General features: G+C 44.2%; 2 protein-coding genes across 4 annotated transcripts; one reads left to right on the top strand and one right to left on the bottom strand.

Moving 5' to 3' along the window:
- Positions 1 to 89: 89 nt before the first annotated feature.
- On the top strand, positions 90 to 14483 carry CCDC138 (coiled-coil domain containing 138). 2 transcript variants are annotated; one of them, XM_078863066.1, is made up of 16 exons: positions 90 to 322; positions 3139 to 3181; positions 3286 to 3403; positions 3849 to 3973; positions 4437 to 4670; positions 4889 to 5085; positions 5244 to 5405; positions 6111 to 6230; positions 7288 to 7365; positions 7582 to 7710; positions 8158 to 8268; positions 10200 to 10313; positions 10426 to 10621; positions 11763 to 11945; positions 12213 to 12351; positions 13316 to 14483. In XM_078863066.1, exons 1-16 carry the CDS (start codon positions 260 to 262, stop codon positions 13461 to 13463), a joined length of 2160 nt encoding a protein of 719 aa, XP_078719192.1. In that variant the 5' UTR covers positions 90 to 259; the 3' UTR covers positions 13464 to 14483. The 2 variants fall into 2 exon arrangements, with proteins under 2 accessions (XP_078719192.1, XP_078719193.1); XM_078863067.1 differs by having other exon boundaries at positions 297 to 322; positions 3290 to 3403.
- A 2363-nt stretch (positions 14484 to 16846) lies between these two features.
- YIPF5 (Yip1 domain family member 5) lies at positions 16847 to 25167 on the bottom strand. 2 transcript variants are annotated; one of them, XM_078863064.1, is made up of 6 exons: positions 25067 to 25167; positions 23735 to 23874; positions 22661 to 22827; positions 20847 to 20992; positions 19989 to 20170; positions 16847 to 18765 (listed from the first exon to the last, which is right to left on the bottom strand). In XM_078863064.1, exons 2-6 carry the CDS (start codon positions 23851 to 23853, stop codon positions 18603 to 18605), a joined length of 777 nt encoding a protein of 258 aa, XP_078719190.1. In that variant the 5' UTR covers positions 23854 to 23874; positions 25067 to 25167; the 3' UTR covers positions 16847 to 18602. The 2 variants fall into 2 exon arrangements, with proteins under 2 accessions (XP_078719190.1, XP_078719191.1); XM_078863065.1 differs by having other exon boundaries at positions 25082 to 25158.
- Positions 25168 to 26020: the final 853 nt, after the last annotated feature.

The following is a 26020-nucleotide window of genomic DNA, read 5'->3' as shown; positions in this document are numbered from 1 at the left end:
CGAAGGCGGTCGAGCCGCGTCAAATCTCGCGAGATTCGCGAAGGAGGTGGAGCCGCGTCAAGTCTCGCGAGACTTTGGGGAGATTTTTTGAACGAACTTTTAAATGGCGGCGCGGTGCTCGGCCGCGGCGTCTCCACGGCAACGGAGAGCTCCTAAACCCTGAACCTTTCATACATATAAACGTGTAAACGCTATTCATCATCATCATCATAGTTAACAATTACAGGTGTTAGATAGGGGACGTCTTAAATCGTCGAGTATGGCGGCGTCTGGCGCGGTGAGTGAATCTGTGGAGAGACTCAAGAAGAAATACCTGAGCCAGGTGAGACCCGCGGAGCACACAGTTCCACACCACAGCTGAACCATACTTCACCACCCTGGTCACTGTGGGGGTGGTGGTGGTGAAGGGGGTGGTGGTGTAGAAGTTACAGCACAGCAGTGTGTTATTCTGTAGATACCCTCGGCCTAACGAACACTGCCCCCCCCGCTTGCTTTCTCCACCTGCTGTGTTAATGAAGCTTGTGTTGCCTCCGAAACGTCGTGATTTATTATTTTATTTCTATTATTTGTATTATTTCTGTTTATTATTTATTTTTCACCTACGTGACTTTACCGAAAAAACCTAAGAGTATGAATTCTTGCAGTCACAAAAGCTTCAAATCTAGAATTGCTGGTGGTCGCTCCACGCATGTCACCATCCAGTTTCAAATCCGCCCAGCGTCTGGCGAAATCGGACGAATTCGGGGTGATTTGGTCTGAGACGCGTGTCAATTTACAGCGCAGCGCTTTATTTAACACACGAGATATAGAGAGAGAGCTCGTTGATGGTAAATTTTGATGTCGCCACTGCTGTGGGAAGGGCCATGCCCATTCGTTATGGGCTCTCGTGGCCCTGCGATGCTGTTTCTTTGCTTTTATGGCTTTATTTTGGTGATTTTCGAAACGTTTTTTGGTTTGGCCATGTTTTGTTTGTTGTAGTACGGAGTTAGACCGATGGCCTTAATCTAAGTTGTCTTGTGGTTGTTGTTGTTGTTTGACTTGCATCGCACTGGGATTTGTGCACACAGCGTAGGTGTACGGTGCTTTTTCTGCAATATTTTGCTGTCTTTTCTTGGATTTTCTGTTTGCACATAGTCACATATTCACTTTAATATGTTTTCATGTTCATGTTTTTTTGTTTTTTGCGGTTGCACCCGATTCAAGAACTGAATGGTTCACAGGGCTATACCTAATCAATGAAACTTGAACCGTTCCTATGATCACTGTTTCATTGCTTTTATGGCTTTATTTTGGTGATTTTCGAAACGTTTTTTGGTTTGGCCATGTTTGTTTGTTATAGTACAGAGTTAGACTGATGGGCTTAATCTAAGTTGTCTTGTGGTTGTTGTTTGACTTGCATCCCACTGGAATTTGTGCACACAGCGTGGGTGTACGGTGCTTTTTCTGCAATATTTTGCTGTCTTTTCTTGGATTTTCTGTTTGCACAAAGTCACAGTCACTTTCAGATGTTGTCTTGTTCATGTTTTTTGTTTGTTGCGGTTGCACCCGATTCAAGGGCTATGCCTAATTAATGAACGTGAACTTGATGCCACCACATGGCCCATCTCACCTCGGCACATGAACTGATAAACGCTCCATCTCTGGGGTTGAAGTTTTCTCCAATGCGTTGCTCCTTCGCCACTCCGTCACTGGTCTCAGACGTCCATGTGCTGTCATCCCTTTTCGTTAGTGATGTGTCCAAGCCCAAATGCTGTTTCGTAACAGTCATTGCCTCTAAAGTATTTGCTTTTCGTTCTCTATTTCCAAGCGTTCGTTTCTTCATGCTTTTGAGATGTTCTCGTTTGTTACCCTTTGTTAATTTATTCAATTTCCCGTTGTTAATTTTAGCTTATTGTAATGACTGTGGTGAGCGATTTTGAGACTGTTAATCCTATTTTATTCATTTATGTGTACAGTTTTTAGAAGACATTTTGTTAATATCACTGAATAATTTTGGTGAAAGTGTGTCTCCTTGTTTGAGATGTTTGAACAATCTGAGGTTAATTTCGTTATACTGTACAATTATGATCTTTTAACATGTATGACCTTTCAACATCCACATTGGAGCCCAATTAAATTAACTCCCAAATTGAGTACACACCTATGATAAAATAATAATTGACAGACATTTGTCAATCTACTAATAAAGGCCTCCATTTTCATGTCAGTACCATGTGGAAAATATGGGCATTCATCTTAGAAACTACAGTACTTAATGTAACGTAGCACAGTGCACTACTTTGATTCACATTTTTTTGTGTTTGGTTTGTGTCCTTCCCTTGATTAGTACATACTGGCTATGTACCGTGCGAAATAAGTTACGCATAATCTACGAATATTGAGCATTTGACATGAAGGTACTGATAGTTGAACACAAGATGTTGCTGTTGGACCTGTTGTAGACAGTTGATAAGAGGCTGCTACAGTTGAAGTGAAGCAGTTCATCTTTACCGCCCTTTATATGGGCTCGTGGCGCCATTCACTGCGTCTTGTTTGTTTAAGAGTTGAGACTTAGAAGCCACGGCATTCTGGCCACTGTTTCTTTATTGTGCCCAAATCACAATTTTGAGAATCGCCAACCACCGTATGAATTCACAGTGAATTGCGGTGACAGCTCACTGGGTTAAATATTGCACTCGACTCTTAATGCGTGCTGGTTACTGTAAATTTCAAAATTACTTTCAATTGCAGCACATTGTTGTTGAACCTTATTACTAAATCTTGACTTAAAGCTTTCGTAACTGCAGGAATTCATATTCTTGGGTCTTTCGGCAAAGTCATGTAGATAGGTTCAAAGAAAATAAACTACGACGTTTCGATCGCAACACAAGTGACCGCGATCGAAACTTCTTAGTTTTTTGTTATTTTCTTTGAACCTATCTACGTGACTTTACCGAAAGACCCAAGAATATGAACCTTATTACTCTCTTTAATTTTCATGGCTCTATTTGAAGTAATAAAACTCGACGAGTTTTCACCTAATTAACTGAAGGATAGGGTATATATAATAACATCGCATTAAATCAAGGAATGTTTTCGGGAACTGACTGACCGTAAGCCTCACAATTATGGTGTTTCTGGATTTGTGTGCTGTTCCAGGACAGAGGAAACAATGTGAAACCCCCTAAACCACTGTGTGTTGGTGAGTCTGAAGGCTTTGTTGTGCACACACAAATAGCTTTGGTCACATTGATAAAAGGCAGAAGTAGATACGTGATCCACGTGATGCGATGTTGTGCGTTCCAGATAGCGTGGCCCAGGGCACTCTCCAGGAGCCAGGGGTGTCGGTGAAGTGTGGCGGAATAAGGCATGAAGAGCGGGCATTACAAGACCTTCATTCCCTCATAAAGATGCACACACGCCTGTACGTGTGTCCAGAGCCATCATTGGTTACTTTCCAGTCACAGTAACACCAACTTATACAGTACCTGAATGCTAATTGTGTTGTTTTTGGAAATCTATACGGCAGTAGATATTAGCACACTGTGATACAAACCTGGCGACTCGAGTTAAATTCTCGCTCACCACAAACATCAGTGGTGAATATCTTAGCTGTTGACTACCATGCATAAAACTGTTTGCTATAGGGGCTGTGTGGTCTGTGGTGAGCAGCAGAGAGCAATGCGGCAAAAGCCATTGCTGTACTATGTTCCCGAATCTGTGCTGATCGCCTTCACCTAGCCGCAATGACTAATGTGGTGAAGTATGGTCATATACCTTTCACAACCCAGCAGTGGATTAACAAAAAAGGGATATACATGCATATATTGTGTGTATGGATGCGTGATTGTGTGCCGTGCGTGTCACAGGCTTGATGGGGTTCCGGGCCACCGGTCGGCAGGTGGGGGGACCAGAGAGGCAACAAGTGGTGAAGGGGAGAGTGACGGGCAGCCAGCCCACAGCCGCATCACACACGATGCCTACACAGAGACTGGTAAGGGCGGCAGTCAATCAGCCTCACTTCAGACCATGTAGTCTGTCGTGGAGGGTGGCATCAGGCAGATAATATAAGATGTTGCAGAGATAGTGATGTACAAAGTCCAAACAGTTGAAGCCACAACTTATAGGGCAACACCTATAAATGTATCAACTCTGCCCACTTTTCAATAATGTGGCTACAATACAAGTAATGTATTTTTGCAACTGCAGTGTTGCAAAAGCGTCTGAGTGGAACATCACCTGTGAAATATTTGATCGGGTTATACAATATGGTTATTTATTTGAGTCAAGGGTGTCTGTAACATACGTATGATACAGAGCTCTCTAATGTCAAGTGATTCTCCGTTCCTCGGTACACCGTTTGATTGATCCATTCTGTATGTGCACATTTTAATGATAATCTGCATTGATATGGTACCGTAATTCCAAAGTTTCGCATCTGTGTAATTCCAACACAGACGTGACGCTGACATCACAATTAGTCAAGACGAGACCTGGCTTCACGCACCCACCCGGCACGGACTCCCGTCTCACCTCGCCAAGCAGGGTCGCATCCAGACGCAACCGCCGCAAAAGCCAGAGCTGGGGGATTCGGCACACAAGGGCAAGGCGACCGGGACGGAGAGCAATCCACGGCAACCCCTGCTCAGAGGACCCTGTTTGCTCAAGCCACGTGTCGTGGGAATGTTCAGGTTTGACATTGGTGTTGTGCTGGTATGCATTGATGTGGATGCTTCAAGTTTAGTGGGGATGTATTCCTGTAATTGACTGACTTGGACGTGGGATAGGTGGATCACTTGAGGCTGGTGCCGTGTAGTTGACTTTGTGTTCTTCCTTCTTGTGTGTGACTTATAGGCACTCCCATTCCCCTCATAGTTCACTTAAAGTTTCCTACCCCTTACTTTTGTAGGAGACATCGATGAAGATGAGTACGACGATGTTGAAGATGACGCAGCCAGCGATGGTGTTGACAATGGTCTTGCTGAGAATGGCGAGGACAAGAGATGGGACAGTACCACGGAGTGGAAGAGGAAGGGGGCTGACTCTTCGCTGGGGGACCTGCGACACGTCTATGCAGAGCTTGAGGCCATCCACAGCAAACTGCAGGTTCCTTTTCACTGTCTCCTTGTGATTCCGTTCACCCTTCACTAAAACTGGTCGCCCTGGCGGTTGATTGCACCATTGGTTGGCAGGAAAGATGGTGTTGCTTTTGTGCTTAGCGACCTCCCCTATATGCCGGCGTTTGTTGCCTGTCTGTCTTGCAGCGGGAGAGTGCGGCGCTGGCGGAAAGGGCGGTGAGGGCTGCTGAGCGTGAGGGCCGTCTGGCGGCACGTGAGGAGGAGGTGGCAGTGCGGCACGGTGGCGCGCTGAACAAGCTGCGTGAGGTGCAGGCACAGGTGCAGGGCACGCTGCATGCTTTGCGACAGGTGGGTACACATGCAGGAGTTAGGCTTCGGGTGAGGTTTTACGTCGGTATACTAAAACTAAACAGTTGAAACTATTTTTACTTACCAGGTAAGGCCGGCTGAGCTATATAGCTCTTTTTCAGAAGCGACCTGGCCACAAATGATAGCTCAACGAAGTGGCTCATCATGTGGAAATTTATAGCAGCCAAATACTCTACTTAAATTGTCGAAGATATTCTCGCACACCATGGATGCCAAACTTGTTTATGCTTAGTTAAACAAATTAAGATTCATAATTATACAGACTATAGGGGACAGTACTGTTAGTGAGCACCTATTAGGCCAGCATGGCACAACTGGTCAGTCTTGCCTCCCTATTGCTGATTAGGTTTTTATTAATATACTGCATTTTCTACTCGTTTAAGTCTGAGTTGATGGAGAGGAAGCCAGGACAGGTTAAATGGGTTATCACATGCTTGTAATGTTATGTATGGCTGGGAATATAATTCTGGTCGCTAAGTGAGTAGCACAGTGTACTGACCACTGCTCCTCTAGAGACAACACACATACTTACATGGTTAAACTCTTGTCCAGCAACAATACATTACGTCGTCCACCCAGGCTCTGGCTGGATTATGCATATGCGTTACACACCCGTGTCTGACTGTCAAGGTGACAAACCTTTGGAAAGCTGCTCGTGAGCCGTTCGCTTTCCGTATCCCACAGCAACACGCTGCTGAGGTGCAGGAGCTGAGCGAAGCACTGAGAGAGAAATCCCGGGAGAATAAGCGAATAAAAGCCTCGTTTGACACACTGAAGGATATGAACGATTCCCTAAAGAAGCAGGTAAGTTTAACAGTAAAATGCTTGATACAGCTGTCGTGGCTGTGACGGTTCCACCTGAAGACGGAAGCTTGTGTTGCCTCCGAAACGTCGTGATTTTTATTTTATTTTACTTTTATTAATTTTAATGTTTTACCTACGTGACTTTACCGAAAAAACCTAAGAATAGTAAAATGCAATTAACATTTGATCCTTATGGCGGTACCCCGGGGTACCAAAATGGCCGAGACAATTAAATATTTTATTTTATTTCTGGGAGACTTTTTTTCCAGGGGTTTACTTAACTCCGCGACTGGGGGTACCAATCAATCCGAAATCAGTGCCACACTTCGCGATGTCGAAACACAGCAAGGACGATTGCGCTGAAACCCTGAACGCTCGTATGCACTATAGTGCATCGTGCACAGCTCGTCGAGATGAGTCGATTGCCGCATCGCCGACCATCAACAGACTAAAAATGACTGCATCACGGACATTATACGAGAGCCGGGGTACCGCCATAAGGTTCATTTTTTTCTCATAGATTTTTTTTTAGAGTGCTGTTGTCTCTTAGATAGTCATCGTGGAAATAGTATTGTCTACATCCCCTGCAGAGACATTTATTTTTGTTGATTACGAATATTGTTGTAAAAGCAGTGGGTCAAGGCGGTTATGTCCATCTACTATTAACCCCAGCCACACATCAGTAAATGAATTAGCAGTTGTCTACAGTAAGGCCTTAAACCAGAGGTTGGCAAACCTGAGGCTCCAGAGCCGCATGCAGCTCTTTTAATGACTGCTTCGTGACGTTATTCATGTGCATTGTAGGTCTAGAAAATCTTATTTTTTTACCGAATTCGAAAAAAAGGCTCTTGTTATTTTGGTTGCTGATCCCTGCCTTACATTCCCCTTTATCAGGATCTGTTTTGGTTTTTATTGTGGAGGGAATATTGGTTTTAACATAGATTGTTTGGTTTTTAGATACTTAGATATGCGAGTAGTGTGTTATCAGGGGGTTTGTGGCCGATTTCAAAATAGCTTCAATACTGCCACCTCAACCCCTCTCTCTGTGTTGCCCCAGATGAGCGAGCTGACGGAGAAAAATAAGCGGCTGGAGACCCAGTCACACCGCGTGCAGCAGCGGTTGGAAAACCTGCAGGTAACAGCAGGCATCACAAATCAAGATATGCGAAGGAATTGCATTAAAGTATCAAAGCAAAATGTGGATTAATTTCACGTAACGGCTGGTAAGGAAATCTGAGCATCTTTTCCTGAATAATTGGAGCATCACTCCTTGCTGCGTTGTGTGCATTGCCTCTGGCACTATGTCCATCCACATTCACCATTGTGCCGTCACGGTTGGTGCATCCTGCAGCGGAAGTTTGACTTCCAGCATGCGCAAAAAGGACGGACTGTGCTCCTCACGCAGGCCCACAATGGCCAGTTGCGGAGAGCGTTGGAAAAACCAGACAAACAGCCGCCACCGCAGCCTCACAAGGTCAAGGTAACCTGGAATGATGTCAACACAGTGCACTGACTGCCAAGTATGTAGCAATGAATCCCCACTGTGATTTGATAAATGTCACGATTTGTGGTTGTGATTAGATTCGAGAATCTGTTCTCTTTGGTCTCTTTGTTATGTTTCTTTTGTGTGATTTTTTTGGATTCTTGTACAGTTTTATTTATACCATAAACATGTAAATGTATACATTTTGCAGAAATTAGTATTCAGGAATATATAATTATCACAACATTGGATAGATGTGTTTTAAGTGTAACAATCAATTTGATCTATTAAACTGCATTATCACTTGCCTGTTGACTGCTCATGGCACCCTTATTTTAAAGATTGTGCGTGTTATTCAGTTTGCTGCCAAGAGTGTCATTTACATGTAGAAGATGAACATGACTCGGGCATCTTTGTGTTTTTGCCGTGGGCTTTGGTCGCCAGCAGGCAAGTGTGGGGCTCTGTGAGCTTCTGGGGCTGCTGCTGTTGTGGGTGCCGGAACTGCACCCCTCACCAGACCCGAACGTCGCTCTCTCGCTGGAGAAATGCAGCAAGGTGGCGCCCACCTCCCATCAACACTGCATACCCTGATAATTAATTTACTGCTTCTAGTGATGGTGCCATGAGAAGGGGAAATCCTGCAAAATCACTCATTGTAGTCCCCCTGCCTCTTATTGCACATATATACATCTGCATTTGCTGGGGATCTGTCATTATTCACCATTTTCATAGAGATAAACACCTAACAATAAAGCCCTGAAGATAAAATACTTCAAGATTGTTAGAGATCATGGCATGATATTGAATTATAAGCTGCTGTAATTTTAGGGATCTGTGGTTTTAATGTTTAAAATATGTTTAATTTGTGTAGCCATCATCATGCTGTAATTCGCAAACATTCTCATTCATAACTGTGACATGTTAAAGCATTTGGAAGCTGACATCACTGAACTAGTTTCTGCATTTGTCTCTAGTCCACTCTATACAGTGCCATAGTGCACCTTTTCACATTCCCTACTATGGAAGTGTTTGTTATGTGGCAATTAATCTGATAATGTTTGGTCGTCAAAGTTAGAATATTCCAATTTAAGTGAAAATTAATTGTATTCGTGGTTGATTCATTTTATTTAACCAGGTGAGAACCCATACAATAGTGTAGTTTTTGTGCCGTCACCATGACGAGGCTGAGACCAACAGACTTGGTATGCTTAATCACCTTGACACTTTATCAGGAATAGTTTTAGCACAATACAAATAATACGTTTCTTTCATATATCTATGTGAATATGAAAATGAGTAGAGTTGCTTCACTCTTTAAGCGGATAGGAACAATACTTAGTGGTCTAGCAAGATATTGCCTTCTCATGTCAACACTATAGAAAGCTCATGTCAATGACTTTACAAAAGCATTACTTTCTGAGACAGTGACAGCATGTCCCCTCATGACAAAGGGAAGATATACAAAAAATATATATACATACGACTGCTTGTGTTTTACCCTGTATGTTTGACCGTGTAAAGACTGCTGTAGAGATTAAGTCGTCATAGAGTGTGCCGTTTACATTTCAAGGGTTATGATTTTTTTATATTCTTGGAGTTTCCAAACAAAAGGGAGCATCAACAAAACACCAGAACAAATATTAAAGTAAATACGGAAGTCTAGTAAATCTGTGCCAATGGGTGAGCTGCCTTGAAGGATACATACACATCGAGGTCCTTCAGTCATCATGGGGAAAAGGCTACAGCGGCAGCTTTGTTAAAATGAGAGCGGGATCCATAATGTGATGCATTCGTCACTGCGATAACCATTGCTTGCTTTCAATGATTACTACGAGTCGCTTATTATTTGCACTGCTTTAATCACTGCCTGCTTACGACTGACTGTTGGCTAGTTAATTGCTGCACCATTAACCGTTGTTAACACGAGTTTATATTAATTGTTGTCACGGACTGCTGCACGTTATTTTTTTGAACCACGGCCTGCTGCACAAATTACTGCTTTACCACTGACTCCGGGCTCACTACCATAATTACAGGTAGTCCCCGACTTACGATGGTCCGACTTACGATATTTCGATCTTACGATGGCGATAGCGGAATTGTAAAATATTTTACATTTCGCGCGGCAGGCAAACGCAGCAGCGTACGAGGTACGATACTGTACTTTGGGACGCTGCCGGGATGTACTGTACGCATATAGTTTATACAGTACGGTACTGTAAATTGCTCTGTTTTGCTAAATTATCACCATTCTTTAAGACTCCTAGGTAGGCTAGGTCATATTTTCGACTTACGATATTCTTGACTTATGATGGGGTCGTCGTAACGCATCTCCATCGTAAGTCGGGGACTACCTGTACTACCCTATGTTGAGCTTGAAACATTCTCTGCTGCCCATCCAATTGTTGCACCTTTATTTACTGCCGTACTATCTGCTGCACCTCCAACTGCTGCCTCACTAACCGCCACCCTCTTGCTGACTGTAGGCCCTGCCACTGGTCGTGGAGCAGCTCTCCGTGCCATCCGTGAGCAAGAGGCTGCAGCTGCCACTCGTCAATTTTGTGCTCTGGGCTTTGGGCCGCATGGATGGGACCTCACAGGTAGCGTGCACTCTCCATGGCACTACCTCTGTCTTTTATCCCTATCACCATGACTTCCGTCAGGATTCCCCTACGCCTGTGCATGTGCTGTCTCGTCTCCTCGTGGCTCCAGCACACGACACTAACCACGACGTACCGGCGCCTGGGAGAGGAGCTGTTCAAGCCGGGCGGGAGCACGCGTGGAGCAGAAGGGTCGGCTGAGTCGTCGCCCGAGCCCAAGCCCCATATGGGGGGCAGCTTCTTTAGGAGCTCGGAGCCCGAGGTTCGACTGCTCTCCTCGCTCGTCATCCTCCGCACCCTCTCGCAAGGTGTGAACCAATTTCAACGAGAGCCCAGAGCACTTATACAACCGCAGCAATAACCCCATACTTACAGTACCCTGACCCCTAATACAATTCAATACAATTTGGATATATCTCATGGTGCTGAGCAAATAGGGAGAATGTGCATATCTTGGTAGCATGTTGAACAGAGGGTCTTTTGTGAGTTTTTTTTCAAAGGGTAAAAAAGGTAGGAAAAGATACTGCGGCATGAAGAAAGACGAGACAACGGTGAGGTGAGAATTAAGACATGTCATGGAAGGTCTTGAGCGAAGACTTGAATGTGGGAAGCGTCTGGACATTGCCAACAGTTAAGGAGAGGGTGTTGAGGGTAACTGGGGCAGCAGAGATGGTGGCCTTCATTTGAAAAAGTTGTATGGGGGTTTTGACAAGGTCTTGATTTCTGGAATAGAGAGGATGGAGTGGAGTTGAGATGAGAGGGGGATAGGTCGGTGGGGATAGTACATTGGAAAATCTTAATGACAGGAATACTAGCTGTTGCCCTAGCGTTAACACTAACCCCAATCGTAGCCTTAATGTATCATGGCATTTACTACAAGGAGCTGCTATGATATAATGATCAGGACACTGAATCAGAATCTTTATTTAGACTGGAGGAATCTGAGTTATGAAACTCTTTTTCACAGATGTCCAGTGTAGGCAGGTCAGCAAGTTACAACAAACTGAATGCATAGATCACCCGTTCTTCTGGATCAATAATTGAAACAATTGCCAATGTTTCTTAAATCCACCCACCTCTGTCCACCCAGCAGTATAAATATGTATACACTCAATCAGCGGGGGGTCACATGTGGTGGGCTAAAGTGTGGGGTACACCCTCATTCAATACGTGCAAGAATAGACCAAATACCATCCGGAGTTTGCGCTAGTAGAGGCAGTTCTGCCAGCAGTTGCATGAGCAAGCAATTGCATTGGCTGCCCTTTTTTTACGTTTTTAACAACCACATTTTAATAAAGCTATTCAAAATACTTAACTTTAAAACCTTAACCATACCAATATCCCTTACCTCAACCTTAAATATTATCTTTATAAAATGGCAAATGACTGGAACTGTATAGCAACCCACAGCTTACTCGGAGAGTGTGTGATGTGTGCGGGTGTCCACAGTGGACGTGTTGGCACAGGTGCTGGACAGCGTATGCTCAGACCTGCAGAGTGAGCAGAGCAAGCGGCTTTTTGTGAGGCACGGCGGCGTAGCGGTGGTCACGGCGCTGCTGACGTCGCCCTGCAGGGGGCTCTTGGGGGACGCTGTGGGCGTCCTACTGCTGCTAGCGATGAGCACAGATTCCGGTACAGCACATCCCCCCCCCCTCCCGTTGCACACGGCCGCCCAGCCACAGTCTTGAGTCAAAGGAAGAAGCAACACCTAAAAAACACATTCTTATCTTGTAGTTATTAAACATGTAATTAAGTCACGATTGTGATGCATTTAAAAAATATAATGTGAATCCTTTTGCTTGGTCTTATTTGCATAAGACAAGTATGAAGTTTGGTTCATGAGAAAGGGCTGTAAATGTAGATGCTCATACGTGTGCTGGTGCACGTCTGCGTGTTCAGGCTGTGTGGAGGAGTTCCTGGCGGCGTGCAGCACAGAGGTGTGGTTCCGCTCGTGCTCTCAGCTGCTGCGCACACCACATCTTGACCCGCTAATTCCAGAGAAGATGAGTGTCATCTTGCAGAAGCTCTCCAAGATCAAGTACGACCCATAACGGGGGTCGGACTGCATAGCACACTGTCAGGGGTTGAAGCAGGATTCCAACCAGTGTGCCCTCAACTTGAAGGACACACTACATAGCATAGAGCGCTCATTTTCAGTTAGTGCTCTTTGACGGAAGTGTATGAATTAAACAGACAATATTTCTATAACATCTTGTTTGTAACATTCAGATGCATACACAGTCACTTCAGTCAAAGAATAATGACATTTATTTGTCCAGGAATGCCTCCTGGAGTCTCAAGAATGTATCTCCATGGTCCTCGATTGTATGTTGAACGTATTTCGCAGTGTACGTAGCCAACTGCTAATTGGATGTGTGGGGGAAGGACAATAAACTAACACACAAAAAGCAATTCGAAACAAATGAGTTTTAAATCTAGATTTAAAAGTGCATAAAAAAGATTTAGATGTTTAGCCAAATATTTGAGGAGTTTTACATGTCAGAGAAAACCCGAGTGCCACTGGGTCCTGCCCCCCCCCCCCGCCATAAATTAGGAAATTGTCATGCTCTGGAAACATCAGCACTGGGGAGACGATGGTGGCTGGGTGTGTGTTTGGCCAAACCACCTTCCCATAGCCTATGCCAACGTTGGTAGATGCTTGCTAACATCACTTGCCACAAGTGTATGAAAGATAAATGGAGTATCTATCATAATCTATTTGTTAGGCCGTATAATTTTGCCAAATGTGTCAGAGATCCTCCACCACACATAGCAAAACCAATTAAATTGTGACATGTAAAAATATTTAACATGTCCATTATTGTTTCAGCTCACCGGTAAGTTGAAGAACAATTATCACATTTAGCAAATCGATATGTTTAACTTGCAACTATGCTAATCATATTGAGCACAAGATCCAGTAAGAATAAAATCCAGGATATCAAAATAACTTGTTCAATTGAGCTGGCTGCTTAAATATGTATCCGTGTGCTTTTGTGCAGGACTAACCGGCGCCTGTTCGAGGCATGCTCCCTTCACATCCAGCTGCAAGAGATGCTGCGCACAGCCGAGCCACATCAGGTGTTTCTGACTGTCAACCTGCGCTCCACCCTGCACCAGCTAGATGTATTCCGGGGAACCTGCACCTGAGGGTCCCATGCCTCACTGCTCGACGAATGGGATGGAGGGATAGGAGTCCACCTGATGGTGCCGTCTGCTTTATCTGTAAGCACATGGTGAGCTTACCATTAAAATGCACTCCCCTGGACAGCCAACCTCCTGATCAGTTTGTACCAAGTCAGGCATTTTTTTTCGATTGCAGTACTGTAATTTGTATAGACTTGCCACAGCATGCAGTCTGTATGTAGAACTTCTTTCACACCGTACGTAGCCAAGCATGCTAAGCGGAGGCTCCGATGATGTAGAGTGGATGTTAATTATTCTAACATCATTTAACGTGTCGGAGGCAGTCTAAATCCCAAGTATGGAAATTACATGCATCCGAGTTGGGAATTTTACTTGTTCTTCCACGTATGTATTTTTTTACAATGAAGACAATCTCCAACATCTAATTTTTCTAAATAAAGGATGTGCTATATCAGTTCTGACTGGTACAATGTTTTAAGTGTGAAGTCAATCCCAGTCAAGGCTGCGGTGCATGCACAATGTTGATGTTATGGCGACTAGTTTTCAAAGACAAGGTGTGGTGCCACACGGGTGATCCAGTGCTTTAGAAGCAAAGGTTTGTGAATAATGCAGATTTGTGAACACTTGAAACCTTCTTTGCTGCGTGGTGACCAGATTACAGTAAATGGGTTGTTGAATTCATCTATCTAGACCAGGGGTCCTCAAACTACGGCCCGCGGGCCACATGCGGCCCGCTGAGGACATTTATCCGGCCCATGGTCACTAATTGGGCTGCGCTTGTGAGCACTAATTGGGCTGCGCTGGTGAGCACTAATTGGGCTGCGCTGGTGAGCACTCATTGGGCTGCGGTGGCGAGCACTGATTTGGCTGCGCTGGTGAGCACTGATTGAGCTGCGGCGGTGGGCACTCATTGTGCCCACCGCACTGCGATCTGTGAACAAAACTGCAGGTGTAATTAACTTTTTAATGGCACCCGCACCAGTGTGAGCCTGGGGTAAAAGCGGAGTTCCCCCAATCAGACTGCATTGATGGGCAGTGCAGTCTGTATGTCTCTGTGTGGGCAAAGTTATTGCTGGTATATTGTTTTTGTAGCGCTGTATATATATTGGTATTTTACTAATAGCAATTTTGACTCCCTAGGAAACAATGATGTCAAGAAAGAGAAAAATTGACTCGGAGTGTAGGATATTCAAAGAACAGTGGACTTATGATTACTTTTTCATGCAGTACAAGAAAAGAGCTGTGTGTCTGATATGCCAGAATATAGTGTCTGTGTTCAAATAATACAATTTACGTCGACACTATGAAACTCAACATAAAGATAAATATGATTGTTTGGTCGGAGAAGTGAGAAAAGATAAAATATTTAAACTGACAAATACATTAACTCAGCAAAATACTTTTGTGAAGCAGAAGCAGCTAAATATTTCATCACTGCGAGCAAGTTTTCAAGTTGCCAAGCTAATAGCGTGCACTGGCAGACCATTCGTGGAGGGAGAATTTGTTAAAGAATGCCTTCTTTCTGTTGCCAAAGAGATGTGTCCAGAGAAGGCCGATTTATTTAGTACAGTGAGTCTTTCAGGACCTACAATTACACGGAGGATTGAAGAAATGGGAGACAATTTGCATCAGCATTTGCAAAACTCCACAAAAAAACTTTCCTATTTTTCCTTGGCACTCGACGAAAGCAATGATGTTCGTGATTCTGCACAACTTTTAATTTTTATTCGTGGGACGAATGACTATTTCGAATTCACAGAAGAGCTTGCTGCATTGCAAAGCATCAAAGGAACAACTACAGGAGAGGATATCTATGAAAAGGTTTGCCAAACTGTGAATGGTTTGGAGCTGAACTGGGCTAAACTAGCCAGTGTGACAACTGATGGTGCTCCTAGCATGGTGGGGTCTAAGAAATTAGTAATTGCTCGCATTAACCAAGAGATGGACAAACATAACCATTCTCATCCAATAGCCATACACTGCCTCATCCACCAATAAGCGCTGTGTAGTAAATCACTGAAGTGGGACTCTGTTATGAAAATTGTGGTATCTTGTGTTAACTTCATTAGAGCTCATGCACTAAACCACAGACAATTTCAGGAATTTCTGTCTGAGCTAAATGTTGACTATGAAGATGTTCTGTACCACACAGAAGTCCGTTGGCCGAGTCGAGGGAGAGTTTTGAAACGTTTCTATGACTTACTTCCACAGATTACAGCTTTTCTGCTTTCAAAAAACCAAGTACCAGAGCTCAATGATGCAGAATGGAAATGGCACCTTGCCTTTCTGACAGATGTAACAGAGCTACTCAACAGTTTCAATGTGCAACTTCAAGGAAAGGGGAAGCTCATCTGTGATATGCAATCACATGTCAAAGCATTTGAAGTAAAATTAGGCCTCCTCATCAAACAAGTGAAGGAGGAAAACTTCTGCCATCTCCCCACAACTCAAAATCTGTTAGCTGAAAAACCATTGGTTGCATTCCCCAAAAAAACATGTGTGGATTCACTGGAAAAATTGCAAAAGGAGTTCCAATTTAGATTTAAAGAGCTTCATCTCCATGAACAGGACATACAGCTTTTCCGTAACCCATTTTCTATTGACATTGAAAATGTGGATACAATTTACCAAATGGAACTGGCTGAACTGCAGAATTGTGACTCTGAAAGACGCATTCAAGTCAAGCAGCCTTCATAATTTCTATGCATCTCTCCCCTCTGAGACATATCCTCATCTCAGGAACCATGCACTCAAAATGGCAACCATCTTTGGCAGCACAAGTCTGTGAACAGACTTTTTCCAGAATGAAACATTTGAAATCTCCAACCAGATCTAGACTAACGGATGCACACTTGCATCACTTGTTACGACTAGCAGTGACAAATATGGAACCGGACATTGACCATCTCATTAGCCAAAAGCAGGCCCATAGTTCCCATTGAAATACTGGCAAGTTTGTTGATTTAACTTTACTTGTTCTTCATTTTAAATATTGTATTTTTCCCGTTTTGTTTCTTCACTTCAAAATAAGATATATGCAGTGTGCATAGGAATTTGTTCATAGTTTTTTTTAACTATAGTCCGGCCCTCCAACGGTCTGAGGGACAGTGAACTGGCCCCCTGTTTAAAAAGTTTGAAGACCCCTGATCTAGACACTTGTTTGTGGTAGAGTACTATTTAATTTTATATTCATGAAAAAGGGATCTGATACTACATTCTAATAAGCACGGTTTTCTCCAGGTACTCATTTCCTCCCGTGCACATAAAAATGGAATTGGCCAATATTCCAATGCAGGACATTATAAAAGACCTACAAATTCCTTTAGTTACCCAAAAGTCTATAAAAAGACACCAGCACACTTGTGTACAAAAACAACCTTTATTTTTTTCACGATAAAACATGTTATTTCATCCAGGCTGTAAAAACATCAATCCTCCACGACACGCTTTGCCTTATCCTGTAATTGTATCAGGCGAGCGAGCTTCTGATGTTGTCAGGTATCTTTCTACACAGGCAAAGGTGAAGCCGTTGTTTGACAAAAGAAGTAAGTTGACATTTTACTTGCAGTGTGGCTGTTTTCGAAGACCAACTACAGCAGAACCTCGATTGTCCAATATGCAGTTGGACGCCCAAGGAAATGACCCCAACATACAAGTTTATCTTGTTGGCCACCCAGTGGCTCACATCAGGTGTGCAGTCATTACTTTCCCTCGGTTCAATGCACAATTCTATGATACACCCAAATTGTGAGCTAATGGGGAAAAATAACCCGGTGTAAGGTCCCATTTAATGGCCAATAGATCAGGCAATGTGACCCTACTGCTTATACCGGTCTTTTTTTTAGGAGTATGCAAATTTATTTAATGTTAGCAGCCCTAACCATAACCATGTGTCTATCAGGAAGTAAACACCTGATATTTAAAAATGTCTACTCAGGCCTCATCCTGGGACTTCGTCTCCTTCCATTAATGCAAACAGCCTTCTGACTAATCCTATTGGAGTGGCTTATGTAGTAAATAAAGGTTATGTGCTTACATTTGTTCTTTAAGGGTGCAATGAAAACACACCTCAACTACAAAACATGCTTTTACTCCAACCTACAGCATTTTTATGGGTACAATGCACTGAATGTGTCCTGTGAGCTATGAACATGACATGTCAATGCAGAAAAACCTGAGCTAGAACGCATTTTTCCACAGTGCAAAGGGTTCAGTTTCTTCTTTCATCAATGTCTGAAACCGTGAAATGCACTCTTTGGCGCTGAAGCTGACAAAAAAGTTTACTTACACGGGTCAGCCTATTAAGTCCACGTATCTGATCGCCGCCCACCCCCTTCGACTAACAGTATCAGAGGTTCTGTAAAATTAAAACTATGACCTGGCCAAATGGTAGATGGTTCAGGTGGTAGAGGCGGTCACATCTCAGCTGATGATTTGTCTTAATTTACTCCTGAAGGTTTGTCCTCGAAGACCAAAGTGCATATTTACTTAAACCCAACATTGCAACTGTGTGGCTTCTTTAAGGGAGGTGAAAGAAAATGAAAACAAAACAGAAAAAACGAAAGTAATAATTGCAATAACACTTTTGTTAATATGCACAAATTGCAACATTTTTCTTAAAAATAAAAAAGTAGTTTGACCGTACGCTGCATGAGACGCCTTTCCTGACGCCACCACTGTTCATTAGTGCGCGTGGTTTACACAGTTCATTGAGACGGCTCGCAGGTACTCAACAGGGACAGCTTTCCCACTGGGTGAAGGACACGATGCTAGCCGGTGACTTGAAATAGACATGATTTATGTTGTGAAGCAGGTGGTGATGGGCCTGAGGGGGCAGATCGGATACACTTTGGTAGTTTTTTGGAACGGTATGGTGTGTTGGAGAGTTAAATGTTAGGTTAGAGAATAGTTTGTCAAGTGAGAAGCAGAAGGGTATGTAAATATAAATTTTTAAGTGAATGGTTCATTGGTGTGGAACATGAATAGAAGTATGGTTTTGCTTGGACAGCTAGCTGGAGTTTGACTGAGGGTGAGCTCCGACGTTGTGTAGTGTTCTAATGAAGACGGTGGTTTTCAAAGTAGGAAAACGGTCTGGAAAGTAGGTGATCGAGTTGGCGAGTGAGTCGAGACTGTGTTTGGTCCTCAGAAGATGGTGAGCAGGGCAAAGACACCGTAGAGTAGGGCACATGGGTAGGCGACCAGCAGCTGTTGGCCCTGCATTGCCAAGGCTGAGATGAAGAGCTTTGAGGCCGATAGGCTACACCAGCCAATAATCACGGCTGCTAACACCACACCCACCGTACCCCTGCACACAGCACAGACACGCAAAGTACAAAACAAGACATCGGCTCAATTTAGATTTTAGTGACCTATGATTAAACCAGGTTCTCAAATATAGTGAGTTTCGACTCCAAAAAACCCATCACATTAAATTTGGTTCTGCACTCATTTTGAATTCTAGCGTTGTCATGCCATAAACATTTACTGTGCAAGGCTGGTTGAGAAAGTGCTGTTCTCTGCTGTATAAACCAGAGGTCACTTGAAGGGATGTCAGAGGTAGCCAAAGGCAGAGTTTGACTTGTATATTTGGGGCGGGCAGGGTTTTGCTTTGTCCCTCACATTCGGAATTGTAGGCACATGTAATTTTATTTTTTATATCTTAATTGTAAACTACTGAAAACAAATTAATAAATGCGTACAGTTTAGGGGGGGGCATTGCCCCCTCCTGTCCCCCCCCCAATCTCCACTAATGGAGGAAGCTTTGTGGTACATGCTTCCATGGGCTGGTTTAAAACAAACGTGCTTTTCTGTCAGAGGTCCGAATAGACACGGTTATGACACCATTGGCACAATTGAGATAAAAGGGGGTAAAAACACCCGCTAAAATAACAAAAATCACGTCTATAATTATTACAACCAGCTGAATGTCAGGAAAGTCCAAGCAATAACTATAACTACCTCATTGTATGTTTGACAAATAATGTTTTTCAAGGTTGAAATACACCTTAAAGAGTCTATATATATATTTAGATTCAGTACTTTTCAAACTCCAGTCCTCATGACCCCCCATGGTATAGTTTTCTGTGATTGCCATTCTGTTAAATTTAAATGCAAATCACGCTGCTACATATTGCAGGCACGTCATGCTTGGCAATCAAGAAAAGCTGCGCAAGAGGGGGTCTCGAGGATGAGTGTGTTTTGGGATAACACTCAGGAAAACATTCTAGTTGATGAGGCGGTATAAAATCCAGTAGGCATATAACAATACATCAATTAACATCTATTATGCTCCTGACACATGCGTGAAAGAATGCATATTTTTTATAATATTAAAAGGTTTACTTTCAGCTAATGGAACAACTTAGACAGGAAACAAAGAAGAGAGTTTTGAATCATGACCCTGAATCGTTGCAAGTCATCAAATCGCAGGGGAGGCCAAACGTTGAATGCTGGGTATTCAGTATTTCAGACTGGAGACCTGGCCTGGTGTAAGTGTATCTGAGAGGGGGCATGCAGCGGACCACTCACTTGAGCGAGAAGAGGATGGCGCAGCCTGAGAGCAGCACCATGGGCAAGAGGCAGTAGCCAAGCACGCTGGCCACGCAGCCAAATGACACCCCCGTCATGCTCATGAGGTTCAGCAGAGAGAAGACGGCCAGGCAGCCGATGGCACTGATGCCGTACACATAGCCAAACTGCACCTTGCCAGCCTGTGACAGCACCACCGCACACACGGGTCCAGAACCAAAAAAAGCATTTACACATTGTCGGAATTCTCATTGTCTACATGTTACGTTTTTTTTCTTGTGGGCCAGCGGAGCTGTCTCATTGCAGTGCATTACAGAAAGATTAACTTAAAAACCGAGCAAATGGACACCCTAACAGATCCAATTCCTTGTTTGTTTTACGATTATATGTTTGAGGCATTATGAATAAGCTAAAATATTATTTTTCTATCTACGTGACTTTACCGAAAGACCCAAAGAGTATAAAATATTAGCTAACCCCGATTTACAGGAGGAAACCAAATAAACCACAATGCTGGTGATCAGATATTTCAATTCTGTACATTTTGGTGGAGTTTAAGGTGCATTTTGTATTGCAGTACATGGTCTATGGGCCCCATTACAGTTTTGGTGAATGTTGCTTTTTGCGCAATTTTTGACAAAACATCCCAATGTCTGTTAATGGGAAAAATCACAAGGCAAAGTGCTTTAGCCTTCATGTCGAAATATGAATGTGGCACTATCATAGAAAAACCTTGAATTCCACGTCTATGCATTTCAAGGCACTCTGCTGGAATAGTAGTCTTCTTAGGAATCGTCTCTAATTATGAGGGTTATCTGAGCAGATGTGCATCATGAGTGGAATGGCGAGTGTTCCCACCAGCAGCAATGTGGCCCCGAAGGCGAGGCAGAAGACCACGGGCCCCGCCATGTCCGTCTCGTTCACTATGCTGCCATCGGCGATCTTGAGCGGGTTCAGTACTGTCAACGTCTTCTGCCAGATGTGGTCAAAGTTTATTCCCAGCTCTAGAGTCGCAGGTGTAGGGGTCAAGTGGGAAGAAGCCAATCAGACAAAACCTCTGAAGAAAAACATATGTGACTACCCGACTTGGCAGAAGAAGAGGTGGGGCCATGTGGTGCGATCGGACATGGTGGCCCGAGGAGCAGAAAGACAGGGCAGCATGGAGAAGCTTGGCAAGGATAGCAGACCCCACATTGAGTGTAACAATCGGGTGGGAGAAGAAGACTACCCGACTTGGCCAGTGGTCGGGTGCATAACAGCTTCAGAGTAAAATACAATCCCAAAAAAATATCTTTAATCTTTCTTTTTAAACACATCGGCTGTTTCCAGGGCTTGGGAACGTTAGTTTTATGCTTCGTTAAAGATAATTTTGTTTATAAATAAAGGAATTATCATGATGGTAAAGCACACGCTATAACAATTCTAGAATTGTGAAACTCTCAAATGTGATGTGGGCAAATGGCAGTAAAGAAAATGGGTCCATTGTCTGTGTTGACCTCTGAGTGTTATCCTCTCATATGCTTCATTATTCTGAGTATTGGAAGTTTTCTCTTACATGAAATGAAGCACTTGTTAAAGATTATTTTGTTTATAAATAAAGGAATGATCAAACTTCATATCGCAGGACCACCCCCTGAAAAATTATCTTGACACTCAGATTTTTCTGGATATGGAAATTATATTATTATTTATGTATCTGAAGTATGTCTGCTTAAAAATGGTCGTCAATCGTTCGATGTTGAAACTGACTCCAAGAATTGCTTCCCTGATTCTTGAGCTTCTTTTGAGGGGAGTTATGTCAATGTCGGGCTCTACACCTATGATGCAATGAGGATTTCCAGGTTAATTAAAGAACAATTACATTTAAATATATATAACAGCTTGAGCTATTTCACATGCATATGTAGTGCCACAGCGCCGCCTGCTGTCCAGCAGCGGCAACAGTTGGCTCACACGCCGTCGAGCATAGACACGGCAGGGCTGAGGAACTGGGGCAAGGGTCATGGAAGACCTCATCGGAAGGCCCCTGGAACGCTCTAGTGGGTTCCAGAAGGGAGGCGCGGCCAGGGCGGAGCCAGGCCGCGCCGAGTAGACTAAAGCCAGGGGAGAGCGAGAGCTCGGGGCTGCCGGTTCGTGGAGTGAACTCTTTTCTTCATCGCTGCCGCCTTCGCCCGATAATTGCGTGGTTGGACAGTAGTTGGCTGTCACCGTCGACGCCGTCCATGCAAAGCGGTCAGGGTTGTGTCTAGGCCGGGCTGTACGGGAACGTGGTCGAGAGAGGGGGTGATCCGTGTGAATGAGAATGGCCGGAGTTGGTGTAATGGAAATAAAGAGAAGGTGCCTCCTGCAACTACCTCATCTCCGACACACAGAGGACACTACACATGTAACAACTCACCCCTGTCATCCTTTAATGAATTGTAAGAATTTGGAGTCATTAAAAAACTATTGTCTCATTCACACCATATGATTTGCATATTCTAGCTATTCTCATTTGTCCTGTCTACTTCACACCATGAGCCCAAAATAAAATCTGCTTTAATTGGCATACATTGTAAGAAATAATTTATTTTGTACGTGACTTACAGGTATCTTAAGGATAAGTATCAATGATAATGGGTGAATTAATGATGAATTATATTTCCAATCCCAGCTGTGTAAGAGGGCCTCACCTTCGAGGAGAGGTGGCTCGTCGTCGAAGCTGCTGCCATATGTGTTTTGTAGGGGCGCAGGTGCCGTGTATGGCTGTGCCGGCTGGAAGATCTGCCCTGCGTACGCCTGCTGGGATGGGGGAACGTATCCCGTTGGAGGCGCGTATGCGTACGCGCCAGGGGGAACACTGCAATGCACACAGCACCCACCGGCGGAAAGATTGCACACGAGCACTGCACCTCGCCACTTTCCTATATTTTGCATTATACAGCGTCACCAACCTTGACTGGCCAACATTGTGAAGTATGGTCAAACAACACCAAACAACACGGTAGCACTTCACCTGCCCAACCAAATTAGAATAATAATTGTCCCGTGACAAGCAAAACTGATCTTTTTTTCTCAGCCACCTTAATTGTTTTTCTAATTGTGTAATTATCATGATCACAGTGTATAGCAGATATACATATAAATACACTTCACAAACGGTTTATCCCACAATGTCCAGTGAAGTGAATATATATATAATTATATTCTATGATTCATGGTGTTACTGTTATTGCGAATTGCGACCCAACATCAGCGGGTTAATGGCAAAGAGCAGGCTCAGGCATTGCATTAGTACAGTAATCGTGAGAAGCCATGTTTTTCATTTTAACTGAATAACGCTAAGGTGTTTGCTACTGTGTGGTTCACCAAACGTGTGGTACACCCCTGGTGTATCACACCTTGAGTGGGACACTTAAGGCTGCTGCCACTATACCACCGCACCACATGGGTTCATGCCAATCCAGCCCAGCAAAGCAGCTCAGGAAGCTTTAGGTTATTTTTCCAGTGCAGAACCAAAGCTGTCCCACTGAAGTCACATGCAACGATTAATCCCGCCTCTTGTCCTGCTTGGTCCCGAGACAGATTTCAATGCATTTGAGGTCAGAGTTTCACAGTTTGGTTCTGACACAGCTCAGCAAACAGCCAGTGAAAAACTACTCATTGTGAGAGCCCCACGCTGGCACGAATATGCCAGTGGAAAATGGGTATGAGAGTAAATGCTGCTGCAGGGAGGATGAGTACATGGTGGAGCTGTGGTCACGCACCCAGTCTCATACTGGTTTCCACCCTGGGCGTAGTTGAAGGACTGGCCCTGGTCCTCGTAGCTGTACTCGGAGTTGTAGAAGTCCGTGGCGATGTGCTCTGGCTTGCCGAAGTTGGACATTTTTAGTCTTCGTCTTGTTGCCTTGGAAAGAAAATTGGTTGTTAGAAATATGCAATACATTAGGTAAATGTAAATCCTCGTGTCAATCCACTACTGGATTAAGGTCTCCCAACACTTTGTCGGTCATGAGTGTTTGTTTGAGTGCACCTCACGCTGGGTAAGTGCAGGTTGGTGGAGGAAGGGGAGGTAAGGGATCGGCCACCGCTCCATCTCCACCACACATTCGATGCATATCAACACGTGTTATTTTCCGACACGAGCCGCTTCATTCATATTACTTCAAATCACTTTGTGATTAAATTGGCTGTAATGCTATCCGCTCCCATTAATTCATAACTTTTCTTTAATCGTGTCACACGAACAATTGTAATTAGTCAATGTCAGTTATTGTAATGTTACTACAGTAAGCTGTAATCGCTAACTCACCCTGGTTCCTCATCACCAGATGTTCAGCCACAAATCAACAAACCGTGTCACCTTCATTTCCTTTTGTGGCCCTGTCACCAAAGCTGGACCCTTCCACATTCCCATGGCGCGAACTATCTATAGGGCACCAAACTCGGATTAAAATGGATAGCAGCTACTCGCCTCGGTTTACTCTCAACTAAGGGATGTAAGAAATTAGGAATATATTTAATGGTGAGTTTTAAATACAGTAAAACAAGGCGAGCCACGATGTCACCTTGCATATGTCACGAGTGTAATACAATACAGGACCTAATTAGGCGCTGCTACTGAGACGTCAGTGGTGCACAAACACAAACAATAACACACTCAACACATTCTTTATAGCGCATCGTGTGGTGTGGAGGGCCAACATCCGAAATGTCACCTTCTTTAGTTAGTGCGTTGCCCTATAAAGGCCACGGTGTTATTGACGAATGCGTCGGGAGTTTACCACAGAGCGCACGGACAGCTGCAAGCCTCGCTTCTCACGTCACAAACTCCTTCTTCAACCAACATCTCGCGTCGTACGCCTCGTGAAACGTGTGGCCGCCGGTCCGACCGGGCCCGGCACGGCGGCCTGGCACGGCTCGGTCCAGGTCGCCCTCCCTCCGCCCCGAGCCACGTAGGCAAATTCCCGCTAGGCGAACCCCCCTCCTCCTCCTCTCTCTCGGATCCCACGCTTGCCCTGTGCCAGGGGGGGCCCCAACTACCCGCACAGTCGCCGCCGGCTGCCGGGAGGCCGCGGAGACGAGGCAGAGGCCCTCACCTGCTGCGGTCGTACCGGAGACGTTGGACGACGCCGCGGCCCTTCTCGACTCGGCTCGCTGGAAGCGAAGAGCCGCCGTTGTCACGCGAAATGACGTCACGCGAAACGGAGAAATGACGTCACGCGAAATGGTGGAATGACATCACGGACCGCGCTTCCGCTGCTTGGAAAAGTGACGTCATCCGTGAGGGGCGTTACAGTGCGAGTTGTCTCTGGTGGAGGGCAATCAGTTTCAAAGACAACGTTTATATTAACAGAACATGTTTTGTTTGCACGGTCACCATAAGTACCATGTGTGGTTAATGCAGTTAGTTGATTCCTTGCGAAAGGAATCTATTTGGTGTTTGAACATCTTAACACCTGTTTTATTGCCAAAAAGGGTCAACATTCTTATTTATTTTGTATGCTTTTGATACTGGCAAAAAGGTCACCTGATATGCGAAAGTGTTACTGACAAATACTCGGGTGACCCTGCGTTGCCGAGCATAAATATGATCGGCGACGTTTCGGGAAACGGCCCTTATTCACGTCCTATGACTTGAGCATATTGGCACAAGACAAAGAGGAAAGTGGAAACAAATGACGACCTGTGCAGTGGCCTGCTGGCTGTATCTGCCACATGGATAATTTCAGTTTTCAGTTTCAGTTTTATTTATTTGGTATAATCCTGTGAGCAATTCGGCTCTTGAATCGGGTGCAACCGCAACAAACAAAAAACAAAAACATGAACAAGAAAACATCTTAAAGTGGCTATGTGACTTTGTGCAAACAGAAAATCCAAGAAAAGACAGCAAAATATTGCAGAAAAAGCACCGTACACCCACGCTGTGCACAAATCTCAGTGGGATGCAAGTCAAACAACAACAACCACAAGACAACTTAGATTAAGGCCATCAGTCTAACTCCGTACTACAACAAACAAACATGGCCAAACCAAAAAACTTTTCGAAAATC

The sequence above is a fragment of the Lampetra fluviatilis genome, chromosome 15, assembly GCF_964198595.1.
Source record: "Lampetra fluviatilis chromosome 15, kcLamFluv1.1, whole genome shotgun sequence".
Classification (NCBI taxonomy): Eukaryota; Metazoa; Chordata; class Hyperoartia; order Petromyzontiformes; family Petromyzontidae; genus Lampetra; species Lampetra fluviatilis.
Note: the sequence above shows the minus strand (reverse complement) of the source record. Positions and strands in the feature narration are given on the sequence as shown.

What these genes read in the sequence shown, in the direction of transcription:
- YIPF5 (XM_078863064.1), bottom strand. Translation starts at nt 23,853, where the DNA reads ATGTCCAACTTCGGCAAGCCAGAGCACATCGCCACGGACTTCTACAAC. An exon ending in CGAGCCACCTCTCCTCGAAG is followed by an intron (nt 20,993 to 22,660) that starts GTGAGGCCCTCT and finishes CTGCGACTCTAG; the next exon opens with AGCTGGGAATAAACTTTGAC. An exon ending in TCGGGGCCACATTGCTGCTG is followed by an intron (nt 20,171 to 20,846) that starts GTGGGAACACTC and finishes GTGCTGTCACAG; the next exon opens with GCTGGCAAGGTGCAGTTTGG.
- CCDC138 (XM_078863066.1), top strand. Translation starts at nt 260, where the DNA reads ATGGCGGCGTCTGGCGCGGTGAGTGAATCTGTGGAGAGACTCAAGAAG. An exon ending in CGCTGCATGCTTTGCGACAG is followed by an intron (nt 5,406 to 6,110) that starts GTGGGTACACAT and finishes CGTATCCCACAG; the next exon opens with CAACACGCTGCTGAGGTGCA. An exon ending in GCATGGATGGGACCTCACAG is followed by an intron (nt 10,314 to 10,425) that starts GTAGCGTGCACT and finishes TCGTGGCTCCAG; the next exon opens with CACACGACACTAACCACGAC.